The sequence below is a fragment of the Sus scrofa genome, chromosome 8 (assembly GCF_000003025.6).
Source record: "Sus scrofa isolate TJ Tabasco breed Duroc chromosome 8, Sscrofa11.1, whole genome shotgun sequence".
Lineage (NCBI taxonomy): Eukaryota > Metazoa > Chordata > Mammalia > Artiodactyla > Suidae > Sus > Sus scrofa.
The window spans coordinates 65,996,328-66,016,670 of NC_010450.4; the positions used below are offsets into that span (position 1 = coordinate 65,996,328).

At 38.3% G+C, this 20,343-nt stretch overlaps 1 protein-coding gene across 1 annotated transcript in view; it reads right to left on the reverse strand.

Annotated features, from left to right (window-relative positions):
* The window catches only part of LOC100623351 (transmembrane protease serine 11E-like), a 45,157-nt gene extending 26,975 nt beyond the window's left edge, over positions 1–18,182 (reverse strand). Inside the window, exons 1-2 of the mRNA XM_013978755.2 lie at positions 18,059–18,182; positions 1,189–1,313 (exon numbers count right to left, since the gene is read on the reverse strand). Coding sequence (XP_013834209.1) covers positions 1,189–1,313; positions 18,059–18,066 — 133 coding nt within the window. The 5' untranslated portion in view covers positions 18,067–18,182. The remainder of the gene's footprint in view (positions 1–1,188; positions 1,314–18,058) is intronic.

Genomic DNA, 20,343 nt, shown 5'->3' on the forward strand with positions numbered 1-20,343 from the left:
CCTTGTTTAGGAAGTTAAAATGGGACTTGTGGGAGTTTCCATTCTTGGCGCAGTGGAAATGAAACCTATTAGGAACCATGAGGTTGTGGGTTCCATCCCTGGCCTTGCTCAGTGGGTTAAGGATCCGGTGTTGCCGTGAGCTGTGGTGTAGGTTGCAGACGCGGCTCGGATCCCGTGTTGCTGTGGCTGTGGTGTAGGCCATCAGCTACAGCTCCGATTAGACCCCTAGCCTGGGAATCTCTATATGCCACGAGTGTGGTCCTAAAAAGACAAAATACAAAAAAAAAAAAAAAAAAAAAAAGGACTTGTGTGTGCCAGCAGAAGACAACCAATTTATAGATCATCTCTCTTTACAGGAAAGCAGCTTCTGCACATTCCCAATTGAATTAGAATCAAGTGATTCGCTTCTTTGGTTATAGGGTCTTGAACATCAAAGTGTTATCTAGTCACCAAGGGAGATATTAAACCAATAGGTCAAAGTGGAGCCAACTTCTTAAAACCTGAGGTAGAGTAGGAAGGAAACTTCGGAGGGTTGTTTTGCCCTGGAAGAGCAGCTCTCAAGTATCTTGGGGACCTTTTTAATAACATAGCAGTGCTCATGGTTTATCCAGCAGGTCAGTACCTGATTACTGCAGAGCAAACCCCTTTATAATTAACCTTCTCAGCATATCCCATCTTCTTTAATCACCTGCAGTATATCCCAAGGTGATTTTAAGATAAAAAAAAATAGGTACCTATTCCACAATATACCACTATATTATTTTCCAACTTCCTAGTTCAGAATGGAGCTTACTTCTCTGTGATCTCTGACTGTTCAATTTATTGAGCTGTAAGGATTTCAATGAGTTGGAGTTATTTTAAATCAAGGTGATTGCCCTTATGACCTCAAACGACTCAAAACTTTGGACCCTAGCTTCCCTATGGCCCTCCCTTAATTATAGCTTATTATGAATACAAAACACAGCATCCTATTCCCAGCAGAAAGCACTGATCCACCCAGGATAAAAGAAAGAATCCTCGTGGGCTATGAGAATTAAGAGGGGGACAAAGCAGGTAAAGAGTTCTTTGTACCAGCGATGCAAATGAATTATAGTAATAAGTGAATTAAGCCCGAGACAAATCAAAAGAGGAATGTCCATCAGGGAATATTGGAGGTAGAGTCCATGGGCCAGGACCAGCCATACTTACTGTATCTCACATAGTGAACAATGAGGCCAATGAACACTGCCAGGACAATCAGGGATATGAAGGTGATGAGGCCAATAACCCAGGGCTCCACACAAGCTCTCTTCTTGGCCCGCACCACAGCTGGCCTGAGAAAGAGAGCAAACAGGCCCATTACCTACAGTGCACACTACATCCACACCTCAGGTCAAGCCCATGTTCCTGGGGAATGAATTCAGGACACTCATCAGATGGAAGGATACTGTTCTGGTTTAGGACACACTCTAATCTCAGGCTGCTGGAGCAGTTCCTGCCTCTAGTTCTCTGACCTTAGGCAGGCAGTTCGACTCCTCTGTGCCTCAGTTTTCTCATTCATAAAATGAAAGTGATAATGATAGTATCAATCTCATAGGGTTGTTGTAAGGATTAAATGAATTACTGTGGGTAAGGTGCCTACAACAATGCCTCACATAGAGAAGGTGCTCTCTCTGTATGAGTTAGCTATGATTTACTGGAGCCAGCCCTGTGTAAGATACACACTGATGCCCTGTGGGAGCAATGAAAATGTTTAAAGCCTGTTCCCACTGTACTATATATATTTTTTTTTTTCTTTTTTTCTTTTTTTTTTTTTTGGCTTTTTAGGGCCGCACCCATGGTATGTGGAAGTTCCCAGGCTAGGGATTGAACCAGAGCTGTGGCTGCCGGCCTACATCTGAGACCTATACCACAGGTCACGACAACGCCAGATCCCCACCCACTAAGCAAAGCCAGGGATGGAACCCACATCCTCATGGATACTAGTTGGATTCATTCCGCTGCACCATGACAGGAACTTCCCCACTGTGGAATCTTATATGGCCTGTGATATATATTACAGCTGGAACCATTACAGGATCCAGGCAGAGATTCTAAGTATCTTCTCCTCCCACTTTCCTGATTATTTCCAAACAAACTTAGAGGATACCCATAAAAAATAACCACATGTCTCTTCTAAAAAACCTGAGTGAGCTGATATTTACCTCTAAACCTCAGCAGTGCTGCAGGAAATCCCTTCTGCATGAAACTTCCTGAAACTTTCCCATTTGTTCTGCCTTCAGAAATGCATATTACTGAAAAAAATGTTGATCGACTTGATTTTTGTTTGATTAATAATGTTGCGATTCCCTTGTGTTATAATAGTTATTAAGCAAACTCAAAAGCTAGGGAAAATGAAATGATAAGTCAGAGTTGGCCAAGTTGTTTAAACATGATGCTGTTAGTTTAAATTTCCTGAGATATTTATCATGCTGATAGAATCAAGGGCATGCATTCTTATTTCCAGAGAGGTGTAGTGCTTGAGCCCTGAGGGAAAAGGCAGGGTGACCCTGAAGGAACAGCTGGGGTTGATTTAGAACACAGAGAATTCCAAGCCCAGCTCTTCCCATACCAGCTTGGACAAAGTATTTAGACTCTGAACTCAGTTCCTCCATCTGTCAACAAGGGATAGGCTACCCATTCTGTCTGAAGCATGTGGTTGGTTGACTGTGGGACCCAGAATGAGATCATGAATATGAAAACTTTGTACAAATTGGGAGACATTTCTCAGTCACGTTTCCTCACAGAAATCAAGGTTGACCCTGTTTCCTGGTTATACAGGACCCAGACGTGATATCACCTTTCTGGTGTCCGCACACTGTCATCACATTCTGGCTCTGCCTCTGTGTTCTGCTTGGTGGGAACACTGTCACAGAAGTCAGTAGTATCACTGCTACATGACTTTGTCCCTACTGCGGTCGCTGGGATTAGTGAAAGGCTCCAGGGATTCGACTTGGTCTCCTCCCTCAGTTGGGTGGTTTTCCCATGGGACCGTAGCCAAGGAAACTTCATCTTCCTCTCCCCAACCTCTTTCATCTCCAGTTCTCCCTAGATGGGATTCCAAACACCTGTTCCTAGAATGGCACTATAAAAAGACTTCTCCACTTCTCTTATGCACATTTTTTATGTGCAAACGTGCCTAAGGAGCATATATACTGATTCCTCTTCTTCATCCCTGAATGCTTGCTGTTCACTTGTTGCAGAAGAAAGGAGATGCATATAGCAGACGTAAGCAAAACTTTGGAGGGAATATGGGGAGGGAAGGGCTTCTCAACTATACCAGATGAAGAATATGAATTTGTAATTGTAGGAAACATGATATAATTGTTTAAAGTACATGACCACACTATGTAGAATTGGGAAATGTAAGACAGAAGTTCTATTTATTCTATAGTAACTTTTAATAGAGACAAAATTAAAATAATGCAGCCTTTAAATTGATGAGGTAGAACTACCTGTATTAAGACCAAAAAGGTCAGTGATATATTTTAATGAAAAATGTTGCAGAATATGCATTCCATATTCCCATTTTTATAAATAATAAAACGATGTGTATGCATAGCAAAGTATATAAAAAGGCATACAAAATTTTTAACAGTAAGAAGTGAAATAGAAGTAAGAGAGAAACTTTAATTATGCTATGTACTTTTTTGTGTTATGGTGGATTTTTTTAATAAGAAACATCATGTCTTTTGAGTTAAATGTGAGAGAGAGAGACACGTGGATGATTGTACATGTCTTTTCATGGTGTTCCTATCACTATCAAGTTCAAGGTACTGCTATCTTCTTTTCCTGTCTCCCACCTTTCACAACTATTTTAATGATGTTCTAACTTCAGTGGCTTTGAAGGAGATAAGCCAGATGGCATGCAAAAACGGAAAAGAGAACCTATCGAAAACACTTCTTCAAATAAACACTTAAGAGAGTATATTTCTGATTCTTGTCACCAACTTCTTTATTGTATAATGCGGTACCAACAAATTCAATCCTTTCTCTTATTTTCTCCATATGAAAAACAAGGATAAGAATTCCAGATCCTTCTTAATTTGATGATCTCTGAAGATAGAAAAATGAAGTATTTTATGACATTGAGCTCCCAGGTAGAAAGTCGTTATACAAATAATAAGGACTATTATCTATTATTATTATTTTAATTACTACTAATAGTGGTAATGACCACATTACTGAGGTGTCTGTTATTTGAAACATTCTTTCTTCCCTTCCCAGTCTGTAGAGTGCTGCTTTTCAGATATATTCATCCTGTTTCTTAATTACTTTTTTGTCTTCTCTCTTGGCAAGTGAATCAATACTGAATTGCTCCAAATTAGATGTAGTAGGAGTGTGCTCAAAAAAAAAAAATTAGTAAAGTGGAGGAATAAATCTGTTTTACATATCAACAGGCACTTATATAACTAAACTCCTCCTGTATATAAATCCTTGTCCAATCATTATTGTGGTCTTTTGAAACTTACCTGAATCTCTTCAAGTAAAACTGCCTTTAGACAGACTGGATGAATTATAATAACTTCAGAAATTTCTTTCTTTCTATGATTTTTCTTTTTAATTTAGGGACATGTGTGATTAGATGGTGAATATAGCTGGTAAATATAGCAGTTAAAATGGGGTATATGTTTATAAACCCCAAATTTCCAGAGGACAAATCCGAAGTTGCATTATCATTATCACCTCTTAATATGTTATTTTCTAGAATAGCATACAAAACAAAAGCAGCAGCAACAACAAAAAGATGAGGGATAACAAGGCACAAACACAAATAAACCTCATGGCAACACGGCAGACCCATAAAGGCAAGGCTCACAGTGCTTCCAAGGAAAGTTTAACAGAAGAAACACCTGGCGTTCCCGTCGTAGTTCAGCGGAAGTGAATCTGACTAGGATCCATGAGGACACAAGTTCGATGCCTGGCCTTGCTCAGTGGGTTAAGGATCTGGCATTGCTGTGGCTGTGGCATAGCCCTGTGGCTACAGCTCCGATTCAACCTCTAGTCTGGGAACCTCCATATGCCGAGGATGCACCCCTAAAAAGACAAAAACAAACAAACAAAAAAACAGAAAAAACACCTACCTAACACCACCACCACATACCCATTGATAGCGGATGTTAAACTCCTTGCCCCCCTCTGTCATGGTAAGCAGCACTGATATTCTTAGTTTGACTGTTCTTCAGCTCAGTGCAGCTGAGCTGTTCTGAAGGAACATGCGCACAATATCTGTAAAGCTGGTGATACCAGTGCAGGGTTATCAACTACTTTAGCCAGAGGCCAGCAAACGTTTTTGCGAAGGTCCAGAGGGTAACTATTTTAGATTTTCTGAACCACACACTCCCTATTGCAAGTAGTCAACTCTACCATTATAGTACAAAAGCAGCCATAGACAGTATATACAAATGAACATGGCTGTGTTCTAATGGAACTTTATCTGTACACCGAAATTTGCATTTTGTATCATTTTCACTTGTCACGAAATATTTTTATTCATTTGATTTATTTCAACCATTTAAAAAGTAAAAAGGAGTTCCCGTCGTGGCGCAGTGGTTAACGAATCCGACCAGGAACCATGAGGTTGCGGGTTCAATCCCTGCCCTTGCTCAGTGGATTAACGATCCGGTGTTGCCGTGAGTTGTGGTGTAGGTTGCAGACGCGGCTCGGATCCCTTGTTGCTGTGGCTCTGGCAGGCCGGCGGCTACAGCTCTGATGAGACCTCTAGCCTGGGAACCTCCATATGCCGCAGGAGTGGCCCAAGAAATGGCAAAAAGACAAAAAAAAAAAAAAAAAAAAAAAAAAAGTAAAAACATCCCTCTTAGCTCCAGCATTCTGCAAAAACATGTGTTGGGCTGGTCTTGGGCCCTTAGGCTATAGTTTACTGATGACTGATATCAGCAATAGCCTACAAGTCAGTGCGAATTGTGTTGGGAAGTGTAATCATCCTTTCATTTTTTAGTCTCAACTGCATGGGAAACCTAATGTAGTGTGTCTACAATCCTGTCACCACTGATCTTGTTCTGACAAGTCTCACTAAACCACGTCCTGTAGTTCAATAACAGGTTTCTCTTCTGACAGCACCCCTACCTGCCACCGCAGCCCCCCCCCCGCCCCCGTCTCTGATTTATTCGCCATTACACTAAGCTGCCTTTTTTGGGGGGGAGATTTTTATTTTTTCTATTACAATTGATTTACAATGTTCTGTCAATTTCTGCTGTACAGCAAAGTGACCCAGTCATATATACATATATATGTGTGTATGTATTCTTTTTCTCACATTATCCTCCATCACAAGGGACTAGATGTAGTTCCCTGTGCTGTACAGCAGGACCTCGTTTCTTATCCTCTCCAAATGCAATAGTTTGAATCTGCTAACCCCAAGCTCCTAGTCCATCCCACTCCTTCTCCCTACCCCTTGGCAGCCACAAGTCTCTTCTCTAAGTCCATGAGTTTGTTTCTTTTCTATGGATAGGTTCATTTGTGCCTTATACTGGATTCCAGATATAAGTGACATCATATGGTATTTGCTTTTCTTATCTATAATAAGTGATGGAGCCAATGCCTGAGACTACTTGAAACCCAGGTCGGCCTAAGTTACCTTGGCATTCCCCCTCTTGCCCGCCGCTTTCAAGCTCTTTGCTTTTGATCCTTCTGCTTCCTGTATGAAGTAACTTTGAGTCTGTTCTTTGCTTGCATCATAAAAGCCTGTGTGTACTTAAGAGCAGTTCAAAAAAGTGCCCTCCACTTCAGGAAGTTCTCTTCACCCCTGAGCATCACATCAGAACATACATTTTAAGCCGTCTTGGGATACATCTTATCTATATTCTCTGACCATGTGCTCCAGGTATAGTCACAAGGGGAATCGAATTGAAGTTGAATAAACGAAACCAAACTGACCATTTGTCAGCGCAGTGTGGCTTTCAACCTCTCTCAAAGGACCTCTGGTCTGCATTAGTCTTAGAAAAGAACTTGGAATGTTCCACACAAGAAGAGATTGGTTGGACATTGTGAAGGATAATTAACATTTAACTAAAGCCTGATTTCCATAAAACACTTTATATAATAATCAAACTTTGTGGTTAAGATGTCTGTTTCACTTGTTTAAAATATATGATTTTCTAGCTCTGATTTTATCTATCTACTGTAAAGTGTTATCATAGTACAGAAAGTGATAAATGAAAATACCGGGACATTAATTTCAGGAAATACATATTATTTGAGGTCATTGAAAATCTGTGTATAATTACAAGATCCAAACAAAAGCATAAAGATACCACAATGAAGTAACAGGACAGCACATTCGGACATTTCTAATTCCCTCAGTTATTGCTTCAGTTTTAAAATATTAATTAATAAGTGTTTAGTCAGTTTTTATTGCTGGGCACTAGCTTATTTCTTTAGCTCATAGATTGTACCTGCTTGTCTTATCCATACAAATACCTCAGAGGTTTTTCCTTTATGGTAGACTCCTACCAGCAGGCTTGGTAAGGTTTTCAATCTTTTGTATACTTTCTAGAATAAGACTATAAAAATATCCAGGATGGAACTAAAATTTTGAATATCTGTTTGTGGATCATGTTTTCTTGCTGTTTTTAAAGAAATACTAATTACTTCTTATAAAATTACGAATAACCTATTTCTATCCTGTCTGCTGTCACACAAACACATCTATAAAATGTCTAATAGCACCAGCCAGGCTCTGGGACTGAATTGTAGGTACATTCCCTACAATAATAACTATGAACAGTTCTCATAAAGAAGTTAAAATTAGACAACTGTTCCCATTTTCTTTTAATAGCACCAAGACAAAGGTGGGAAATTCATTGCTTTTATTATAAATGTTTTTATTTCTATTCCACTTTGTTCTAGACTGGTTTAAGGTGGCTTGTAAGCACATATGTATTTATATAATTATTAATTTAAATGTACAGTATTAAATTATATTTTATATATGTATTAAATTAAATTGGAGCTATAAGAATAAAGCAAAACATAAGTGGAAACATAAAATGGTAATAGTATTAAAAACTACATATTGTAATTCCCATCCGGATATTTCCTTAAGTCAGGCCACAAAATTTGTAGCTTTCTAGCAGCAAACCAAACCTAAACAAAACAAAGCAAACAAGCAAACCCTACTCAGCTACATTCTTTATGGCACCCGTAATATAAAAACTGAATAGTTGTTCTGCAGCAATGTAATTCTTTCAGCTTCTAATAAAAAGAATACTATGTAGATATAATGAACTAAACTCTCCACAATATTCCTAGCAAGAATTAGGGATTTTTTTGTCTATGTGCGTTTTTTAGGGCCGCTCCTGCAACATATGGAGGTTCTCAGGCTAGGAGTTGAATCAGAGATATAGCCACTGGCCTACACCACAGCCAGAGCAACTTGGGATCCAAGCCGTGTCTGTGACCTACACCACAGCTCTCGGCAATGCCAGATCCTTAACCCACTGAGCGAGGCCAGGAAAAGAACCTGCGTCCTCATGGATGCTAGTCAGATTCCTTTCCTCTGAGCCATGATGGGAACTCTAAGAATTAGTTTTGTAATACTCACAGTACGTGCCTCAATCCTGGCAAATGACTTAAATTACTATTCAGTAAAAGCAGTCTTAGGTGGGGGAGCAGTGTGAAATTATAGCAAGCTCTGAGATAATTTTTTTTAAATATATGACAACACTTCCTAATTATTGAAATGGCTACATGTGGCATTTTCACATTATAAAGTACCTAAAGTTTATTGAAATCATAGACATAAAATATGGTATTAATTACTTAGTAGAGGTAGTAAGTTTTTAATAAAAGTAATATTGCTTAGTGCAGTAGTAAGGTTTTAATAAATATTGGGAATGACAGAAAACCTTATTAACTTAGGCTCAAGAATTCCTATATTTAACTGACCGTAAAACTCAGGTGAGACGTTTCCGTCATGGCTCAGCAATTAACGAACCCAACTAGTATCCATGAGGACGCGAGTTCGATCCCTGGCCTCTCTCACTGAGTTAAGAATCTGGCATTGCCGTGAGCTGTGGGTTACAGATGCAGCTCGAATCGGGCATAGGCCGGTGTGGCTATAGCTCCTATTGGATCCCTAGCCTGGGAACCTCCATGTGCCGTGGGTGAAGCCCTAATAAAACAAAAAACAAAAAACAAAAAAACAAAAAACAGGTGATAATATCTTTCCGCCCACCTACTTTAAAAGGAAGTTGTGATTACATATATGATATCATCAAACTTTGTTGGACATGTGTATTATATAAATATTAACGACAACTCAACAGAAAGGAATGTTTCTGATCTCCATCATGTTATCATCAGGGTCTTTATTCCATTCCCAGCCAGACGTGATGTGTTATAGGAGGCTATAAGCTGAGATTTAGGTTGGCACTTTTTCTGACCTCTAGAAATTTACAATCACAGATAGATGGGGTATCAAAAAATAAAAAAACCTAAAGATATTATTAAGTAATGAGGTATGGGTTCATAGACTTGTAAACTGAGCTATTTTAGCTCTTTACACTCTTTGCTTGAAGAGCATAACTCTTTACACTCACATAGTTGCTTTATTTTCTTCAAACTCTTTCCAGCTTGATAAAAAGCCAAAATGATCGGAGTTAGAAATTTTAAAAGCCAGTTTCCCACAGAAATGCTGACAAGAGATACCACTGCAGCTCATCATAGTGAATTGTATGCACTTTAATGTGTGAAAAAATAAAGAAAGAAAGAATTAACGGAGTGTGTTAGTATGCCTGGCAGGTGTATCAGAAGAAAAAATGGTTGAGAAACCTGAGCTAGAGATACTCTTGAAGCTGCTCATCAACGGCGCTGACTTTGGGTAACTTTTTAAATGTTAGATGTCTTTCTACCAAATCTTGCTCTTGACTTTGTCTAGATGCCTCTTATGAGAATTGGCATGATATAGTGGAAGCAACTCTGAAGTGGAAGACCAGTGACCTGATTTTAAGTCTTAGGGCTTGTTTTTAAGGACTAAGTCCTTTCATCTAAGTCCTGAGTTTCTCAGATGAGAAATGTGAGAGCATATTCAACATCACAGAAGTTCCAGCATCCCCTACCCACAACTTACATGATATTGAAGGGGCTGTCATTTTCTTCACTTGTTAAAAAACAATGGGAATTTTAGTTGATCTAGATACTTTTTAATTTCCAACACAGTAAGTGTTCCATGCCTCAGGTAACCTAAAAATACTTAACATTATCGTAATTAAAATTCAACATTTTTTAAACAATCAAAATTAACATAATTTCTCAAATGCATCATTTTTCTGATAGCTGCATACTAGATCATTTGTAGTGGTCAAATTGAGGGTCTGCCAGGCATTTGAAATAATCCAGATTTCATATGAGGAAGTCATAAAGTTTCCTGATTGCTTGCATCCTAAACCAGTCTTAAAATCCCTAGACTTGTAAAATTGCATTTTACGTAAACCATCGAGGGGACGTAAAATTGGAATGTGCAGTTGCAATGTGGGCTAAAACTGTGTGGTGTTGTCCTGGTTGCTGTTTCTCAGGAAAGCGTTGTAAGCCATACACAAAGAATCCCTCAGAAAATCTAGAAAGTTCTGTATATAGTAAACTCTATCTGAATTAATTTAGCAGTGAGGGACAATTGGAAAATTCATGGAACCTGTTAAAATGTTTACATTATTCTTCCGAAAGTGAGATTTCTTATTAATGAATTTCCTGCCCCAATTGTGTACCTAGGATATAATGGAGGTATTAAGTCTTAACTTTTGAGTGAACACAACTTTTTTGGTCATTATATATCCAACTTATTTATAATTTACTATATTGGCAGTAAAATATGCTCAGATTCACATAAGAATGAGGTAGAATTTGCTGTGCAAATTAGTAGCATAAAATTATAAGAAAAGTATTATTTTACCCAAAAGAACTAAATATTTTCAATCACCAGTGTCCCTGGCTTTAATTTGTAGCCTTATGCTGACAGTGACCAAATCTATACCTGCAGCCCAGATCACTTGTATAAACTTCAACCCATGTATCCACCTGCCTGCTATTAGACATGACTGGATATACCTCTCATCACTCAAACTTGGTAGAGGCTTGTAGGTGCCTATCTCAAATATTTCCCTTAATAAGAGAATCTTTGATGTGCCTAACATGCCCCCTGGAAAACAGAATAATGTCCCTTGTCCATATGAATAAGTACGGACCAGTGGAGTCTCTATACCAGTGGGTAGAATCCTGAGATGCATCCCACAGCTAGATTACATATGTGCCACCTGAGGCTCAGGCAGCTATACCAAACCATGATTTGGAGGACATATGTTCTTGTTGATGGGTCAGCACAACAGAAGTTAAGGACCTGATGTGTGTCTATGAGGATGCGGGTTTGATTCCTGGCTTTGCTCAGTGGGCTAAAGATCCAGCATTGCTGTGAGCTGCCATGTAGGTCACAGACATGGCACGTATCCTGTGTTGCTGTGGCTGTGGGGTAGGCAGGCAGCTGCAGCTCGATTTGACCCCCTAGCCTGGGAATTTCCATATGACACAGGTATGGCCTTAAAAAAAAGACAAAAGAAGAAAGAAAAAAAGTAAGTGCAGGACAGGAGTTAGAATTGCATGTTCAAACTCCAGTTCTACCAATCACTTACCCAGAGATTTGGAAATCTGTCTTCCTCATCTTTGGTTTTCCTATCTGTAAAATCCTAGTGATATTAAAATTATCAGCTTCACAGGGTTATTGATAGGTACCAAATAAGAAAATGTATGTTGGAATTATGTGTAAATATACACATATATTATATATACAATATATGTGTGTATATATATATATATATATCCTACTATATGTCCTCTCTATGAATTTTACTAAATGTGACTTGACAAGCTTTTAATGTGCAACAACTGGTTTTTAAAAGTCTGTATATTACTATACAAATTCAAATAGTAATACTAATAACTGTAACAATAGTATTTCCTGGGTTAGGCAGACGCCTGTGTTAGTTTAACTCTTGTACTTGACAACATTGAACTTGGTACACAGGTGAATCAGGAGGACAGATTTGATCTTTAATATTGACTGACACCCATTCCTGTGACCACATGCAAGTTACCTAATCTTTGACTATGGCATCCTTTTATCGATACACAAAGATGCTTCTTGTCTACTAGCCTTGGAGGTCTATTTAGAAGACTATCCATTGAACAATAACATTGTTCCTTGTAAATTTAACTTTATCTTTTAACACAGTAAGAGTTAAATCAGCATAGCAGCAGCACCACCTAGGTAGATAAAGGTGGCGTTGTGGGGATGGTATAGCATTGTAATAAGAGCATAGCTTTGGAGTCAGATAGACCTAGGTTAATTCCCAGTTCTGCCATTAATCACCTCTGGGCAAATTTTGCTACCTGTCTGATCCTCAGTTTCCTCATCTATTAAATGGGTTTAGTGATATAATCATAGCCATAGTTCGTTATAAAGATTAAATGCACATAATATTTTAGAACAGTAGTTGCCACACAGTACATGTGAAACAAATGATAGCAATTATTATTTTGTTCTGCACTGACTCATAGCTCAACTTTCAACAGAGTGATAAATCCTTCTGTATCTGCTATTGCAACTTCAAGAAAGAGGTATCGGGAGTTCCCTGGTGGTCTTGTAGTTAGGACTTGGTGCTTTCACTGCTGAAGCCTGGGTTCAGTCCCTGGTCAGGGACCACATCAAGCTGCTGCGTGCTGCAGCCAAGAAAGAGAGAGAGAGAGATCATCTGACATCTTCAGATGAAAGGTTGCAAGATAGAATTTAATAGTGACTGTGTGATACATTGGATTCCCCTAAGCTTAGTCCTATCACCTCAGAATTACTATTCTAAAAATCTCAGAAATTGCTCAGCCATGCAGGCCATGTAGATAGCTGGGAGAATGTTGAACTTGCAGGTTCTGGCATGACCTGGTGTCTTTGCAGCCCATTTTTCTTTCTCAACCTCTTAAAAACTTGGCTACTCTCTAACCCACTCATTTCGAACTTATCAAATTATGCTTGAAACCATAAGACTATCCTTCACAATTCTCATCCACTGTCTTAGATGAGAATACGTTCAAAGGAATGTTCTGTGAGGTGTACTTAGAGGAGTTCCTCTAAATTCTAACCCTGACAAAGCCATGATCAATGGAGCACCCATTTCACAACCGTCCGTCTTAGAAGACCGCCCCACGATTGCCTAGTCACCCTATCCTCAAGCATGAGAGCATCAGGCGCGCTAACAAATCTCAGTGCTGACAAAGAAGCACATGCTGCTACTTTTTGTTTCTTGAATATTTCTGTTTATTTCCTCTTTGTTTTGAAGCAGTGGTATGTTTTTGGAAGAAAGCAGGCAACAACGAAATAATAAAGATGCTCTAAAATAGTTTCAGTTACTTGAGACTGATGAATTCTTTTCATGAAATGCTGCACTAAGATAGACGTTTTTCACACAATAACAAATGTTGCAATCTTTTTTAGAAAACAATGATGATGTAAGTGAAGTGCTGTACTCTCAGTTACAGATCATCTTTGAGATAGTGAGGCAAAGTTAGGTCATGTCCTTATCTCTTAAATACAGAGACAGTTGTAAGAATGAAATAAGCAGTCTGCGCGTTCTTCAAAACATTTATAAAACCCTATCGATGAAAGTAAAATTATACAACTACCCCTTCTCCTTCAGCATATGTGTGCAGTCTTTATTATTAGTCTGTATTGATCTGTTTCTTTGCCTATACATTATGTATATTTTTTCTTTTTTCTTTTTTTTTTTTTTTTTTTTTTTTGCTGTTGTTGTTGCTGAAGGCCACACTCACGGGAATATGGAAGTTCCCAGGCTAGGGGTCGAATCAGACCTGAAGCCATCAGCCTACGCTACAGCCACAGCAGTGCCAGATCTGAGTCACATCTGTGACCTACACCACAGCTCATGGCAATGCGGGATCCTTAACCCACTGAGCAAGGCCAGGGATCGAACCTGCGTCCTCATGGATGCTAGTCAGATTCATTAACCACTGAGCCACGACGGGAACTCCTGCCTATACATTATATAGACATGTATGCCTACATATAATACATGTTTTCTCCATGTGTGTATGTGCATGTTTTCCATTTCTCTGTTAGAGGGCAAACTTTTCAAAGACTTTTTTTTCAGCCATGCCTGTGGCATACAGAAGTTTTCAGGCCAGGGATCAAACCCAAGTCACAGGTGTAACCAGAGCCACAGTGATGACAATGCTGGATCCTTAACCTACTGAGCCACTAAGGAACTCATCCAAAGACTATTTCAGTTGCCCATATATGATAAACAGTGTGTTATAAGTAGCAAGAATGCAGACGTTAGAGCCAAAAGGCCCAATGTCAGGTTCTGGATCCAACACTTAAAATCCTGGACAGTCTGAGTTGGAGTTATTTCATCTTTTAAAGAAGTGATCCCAAGAATGGCTTCTCAAAGTATTGTCAAAGTTAAATCAGTATTTTATAAAATGTGCAATGCATGATAGGTACTCAACAAATAGTTTTATTCCATGCAAAATTTAGCACAAAATAAGAACTCACTATGGACCAGGACTGATCTTAGCGGAAGGGGAAGTGAGGTGAAGCATTAAGGACTTGGAAGATCATCAGAGAGCCACTCTGGACCAAACCTCAGCAGAGGGACCCTACAGTCTTAGGTAGTTCGTTCCTATATCTTGACTAATTCAGGGCAAAAAGGAAGATGTTGCTAAATTAATTTTACATTGCGATTTTCCCTGTAAACCGATTTTGAATCCAAATAAGACCACCCTTCCTGTCTGACACAAGCTACCCAAGTCATGCCTGTATCCTCTCTTCAGTTCCCCAGACCTTCTGGAATTATCCTCTCTTCCTTAATCATCACTATGTTGCATAAATGACTACTCTCCTCCCTCGGAGGGAAAGGTAACCACAGAGAGAACACCTCCCATTAAGATATAATTATATCAATTTAAAGAAAACAAGGGACAAACTGACCTCTTTCATTTCTGCTGTAATTTCTTTCTATCTTACAAGCTCCTTCATTTTTAATGGCTTTACACTGTATCAGTTCTTCTCACACTTTACATAAATAAGAACTATCTTGTTAACTTTTAAAAATAAAATCCCCATGCCCCAACTAGAGATTCATGAGAATTTCTTGGATGAGAACTGGATTTTTTTTTCTTTTGTCTTTTTAGGGCCGCACCCATGGCATATGGAGGTTCCTGGGCTAGGGGTGGAATTGGAATTCCAGCTGCCTGACTACACAACAGCCACAACAACACCAGATCTGAGCCACGTCTGCAATCTAACCCCAGCTCACGGCAACACCGGATCCTTTAACCCATTGAGCAAGGCCAGGGATCAAACGCATGTCCTCATGGACACTAGTCGGGCTCGCCATTGCTGAACCACAATGGGAACTTCCTCCATTTTTAATAAGTACCCAGTGATTCATGGGCAAAAGTCCGTGGTCACACATTGAGAGATAATGCTTACCCTACTGAGGAAAAGCTGAATTCTGTTTCATTTGAATGTTATTCATTTTACCTTCATCTATCTAAGATACTCTAAGATACTACTGTCTATCTTAGATACTACTGTCTATAAATTCAATCTGCTTAACATTAATTCTTGTCAGTGGTTGCTGATGAATGAAGTTGGCAGACATCTTCATCAACAGTAATATATTTAATAAACATTTTCTTCTCTTCCCAAATCTCTTCCCTACAAATTTATTCCTGATAAAGTTTTCTTTAATGTTCTGCTGTGTGCTTTAATAAAATTAATGTGTTGATCTCTTCATGCTCAAATAATAATATAAAGTAAGAGTTTGGGAAAAATGATACCATCTGCAGAATAATGGTTACCTGGTCCAAATTTCTTACCTTTAAATTCTAAACTGGTGGTTTTCATTTAGAACAGGTGAAGCAGAAGAGGGGTAATCAGAAATTTGGCTAAAGAGGGAGGAGCATGCTGTTTGATAAAACGTTCCACCTGTTTCCTTTTTTTTTTTTTTTTTTTTTTGTCTTTTTGCCATTTTCTTGGGCCGCTCTCACGGCATATGGAGGTTCCCAGGCTAGGGGTTGAATCGGAGCTGTAGCCACCAGCCTACGCCAGAGCCACAGCAATGCTGGATCCGAGCTGCATCTGCTACCTACACCACAGCTCACGGCAACGCCGGATCATTAACCCACTGAGCAAGGGCAAGGATCGAACCCGCAACCTCATGGTTCCTAGTCGGGTTCGTTAACCACTGCGCCACGATGGGAACTCCCCACCTGTTTCTGATATACCTTCCCAGTTATGAACCAATGGCCTCAAAAAATAGCCTATTTTTCAATACACCTCTTTCAGTATTCCTCTTTCTTTAAAGAATGTTTGTTGGTACACTTATTCCAGCAAATATGAATAAAAATTTAATTCCTTTCCACTTTAACCAGTTATCTTAACAAATCCTCAAAATATGTGCCCTGTTTTTATACAGTTTTTAGATCAGGAAGGAATTTTTGGCTTGTTTGTTTTTCCTTGAGAGGTATCTTCCATCTACTCTGAAGCAGGACTGAAAAATAGGTACATCTTTTGCTTCAAATTAAAGACTATACTCAGAAAAATTCATTTCGATATTCCCACCTTATAGCTCCCCTCTACAAATTCCAGACTCACTAAGATCTAGCATAGACAGCCTGAAATCAATTTAGAATCTTGAGTTTGATAGTAAACATATGTTTAAATAAAAGTACCCTTATCTATAGTGATATTCTTGAAGATAATGCAGGTAAAAACAGTTGGAAACAAAGCTGTCATGGATTATAGAGAAGCACTTGCAAAAAACAGGAAGCCTTGAAAAGTCTGATTAAATTTGTGATGTCTATAGCACTTAGTTGCTTTATTAACAAATATAGAGAGTATTAAACTTCTCATAACGAGCATGTAGAACTTTCTATCAATGACAGAGTCTGAATGTTTTTCACTATTAAGATTCCATTGGAAGTTTTATACTTTTAAAATTGTTTTCTTCTCAAAGTAGAAATTAATAAAAAAATAGTATGCCAATATATCAGAGAAAATAAATTTTTAATATAAAAATAAAATTATTTTTAGAGCCCAAATTAGTACACTGAAAACTTGTTAGTGTTTAGTTTCTAACTTTGAAGGAAAACAACCTCAGAATAGTTATGACTTATCTGTTAGAGAAGTTGATTGTGGCCAAGTACATCATTGGATTTATTTTAAAAATCTAACTTTAATAATGTAATCATTTATTTTCTTAGGTTTCTATTTAATTCTTTTAAAACAAATATAATTTTAAAATTGTATACTATTTACTTATAGAAAGAAGCATAAATTTGATCTTTACGGTTTCAGATTTGTTTGTTTGTTTTAGGGGCCGCACCTGTGGCATATGGAAGTTCCCAGGCTAGGGGTCGAATCAGAGTTATGGCTGCATGGGTACAGCAGCTCTAGCAACACCAGATCCGAGCTACATCTGTGACCTATACCACAGCTCTCTGCAATGCCAGATCATTAACCCACTGAGCTGGCCAGGAATCTAACCTACATCCTCATGGATACTAGTCAGGTTTGTTTCCACTAAGCCACAACAGGAACTCCTATGGTTTCAGATTTATTTTTTCTCATGTATAACTTTGAGTATTTCTCGATATATATTCTATGTAATATGATATGATTGATATAATATAACATGGGACAAATAAAACTCAAGCTAGAAACACATTCTATTCTTAAACTAAAAGACAGTTCTCAAACATCATGTACTTTTATCTTTTGTTGAATTCTTCTGAAAGTATTTAGAAAAAAATATTTGGAGATGGGACATAAGTGGACAGAGAACAAAAATGTACAAAGAAGAGAAATCTATTTCTTGACATAATTTTGTGTTAAATATCAAAAGCATTTTTCTATATTAAGCACATCATAAATTGAAGATCTACACATTCCTTGGTGTGGTTCATGCCCTTTTAAACAAGTCAAGGCCAAGGGTAAGGAAAAGACAAGGGAACTCACCGATACATTGCTGACCAGCAAGGAAGATGCTGAGGAGACAGAGGTCTGCAATCAAGTGTGTGTTTCCTGGCTCTATCACCAATTTTGTGGGCTGGGTTGAGGTGAAGAAAGAAGTCACTGATGATCTAACTAGAACCAGTCCGACAGGTCTTTGCTAGTGTGATGGAGACTGTGACTAGTAAAACAACGTCAAATTTTATAGGGAGCGAGAGAATATAAGTAATATAAGCACTTTCTAGCAGTGGGAACTTAAAAGGTACTACCTTAAGATTATAATTTAGGAGTTCCCATCATGGCTCAGTGGTTAGCGAATCCAACTAGGAACCATGAGGTTACAGGTTCGATCTCTGGCCTTGCTCAGTGGGTTAAGGATCCGGCATTACCATGAGCTGTGATGTAGGTTGCAGATGTGGCTTGGATCCCATGTTGCTGTGGCTCTGGCTTAGGCCGGCAGCTACAGCTCTGATTGGACCCCTAGCCTGGGAACCTCCATATGCCACGAGTATGGCCCTATAAAGCAAAAAAAAAAAAAAAAAAAAAGAAAAAGAAAAAAGAAAGAAAGAAAGAAAGAAAAAATAAAATAGAATAAGCAAATAGGCCAAATAAAACTGTTGAAAAAAATTATAATTTAAAAGTGTTAATGTAAACCAGAGTGGTTAGATAAAAGTCAGATGCTTAGATCTAGAAAGAAAATTTAAAATCATCTTGCTCAGCCTCCTTGTTTCTAGTGAAGAAAACTGAGGAATAATTAAGTTTAATTGGTCAAAATCACAGTCAATGCCCCTATATAGGACTAACATCTTTAAAAAAAAAAAAAAAAAAACTGTTCTGACATGCTTTCCACTTTACCATGCATGTAATGAAAGTTTTCCTTTGTTATATAAGCTAGCTGTTGAAAATGCAGTAGAGGTTAGAAAAGCATTAATGTCTTAAAATTATGTGCCACTGTTCTTCTAGAAAAGTCAAGTTGTTTGCAAATACTCACGCCCAGTTAAGACAGTTTGTATCTTTCCTTGCGGTGGAGGCTGGCATATCAACCAGCACTGAGTCATCACTATCTTATTTCTGAAAAGTTAACAATCTATTTTCTTAAATGTGTGTTGACACATATATATGCAAATATCCGTATACTTGTGTCAGGTATAACCTTGAAATTGCCTCCTTTAATCCACATAAAGTAGATTGGGTGTTTCTCCTCTCTGCTCTTGTGGTATCATACATAACATTACTGTATTGTTCTAGAATTTTTTATTTGTATCTCAGCTCCACTAGACTGTGAATTTTTAACAGTAACTTTATTCCTAACACATGTGGGCTCTCAAAAATATGCGTGGAAAGAAGAGCAGGAGGAAGGAGGAAGAGGATATGCGTGACCGGTCCTAAAGATCACCATAAAGCAGACAGGTAAATACTGTTGAATACGACTGCATGTCTGTTTAGCCAGTGGCTCCTCTGAACAGATGTGGAAGTTGGGATCCACAGGGAAGTGTGAGATTAGGCTGCCAAGAACTGCAGTCACTCTCTGACAGTAACTCAAGAAATCTCCATGTTGGGGCCACACTGTACTTGGGGCTACAGAGCATCACATCTGTCCTTTTCATTCGAGCCAAGAGATCATGTGACACTGAAGAGGTGCATGTGTATTTACTTGAAGTTATTCAACATGTCATTTTAAGGTATCTCTACTCACTTGAAAGTACAATTTAGCCAGAAATAAAGAGGAAACAATAATGAAGTAACTTCCAGATTATGAGATTAAACTTCCAGATTATGAGATTAAACTGATCTCTACAAGGTGAGGCTATATAACAAGTATTAACAATGAAATGTTAATACTGGCTTAACATACTATATTCTATTTCATATTCATATTTTATAAAATATTGATTATAGTACTTTCAAAGGAAGATAGATTCTTCCTCAGAGTGACTTTGGGCCAAGACTTATCAGACTCATTTTAACAGAACCTCATGACTTTTTTTCTCTATCAAAATCCAGACTCTAAACTCAAATCCTTTATATAGTCCTGTGGTCCTGTATACTTAGAGTTATGTATATCTAAAGATGTAGATGCAAAAAATGAGAAGGCTTTCATGAATTTTTAAAAAACCCTATGAATATGAAGTAGAATTTATAGAAAACCAAAATACTGGAGATTAAAGATATATAAACGGAGGATGAGTGAATGTCAGCCAAAAGATAATCATAATGACTTCCTTCCTACATAAATGGCCTTCATTCAGGCTATTCAAAGTGCATTAGCAGTGTGTGTCATCAAATTTCAT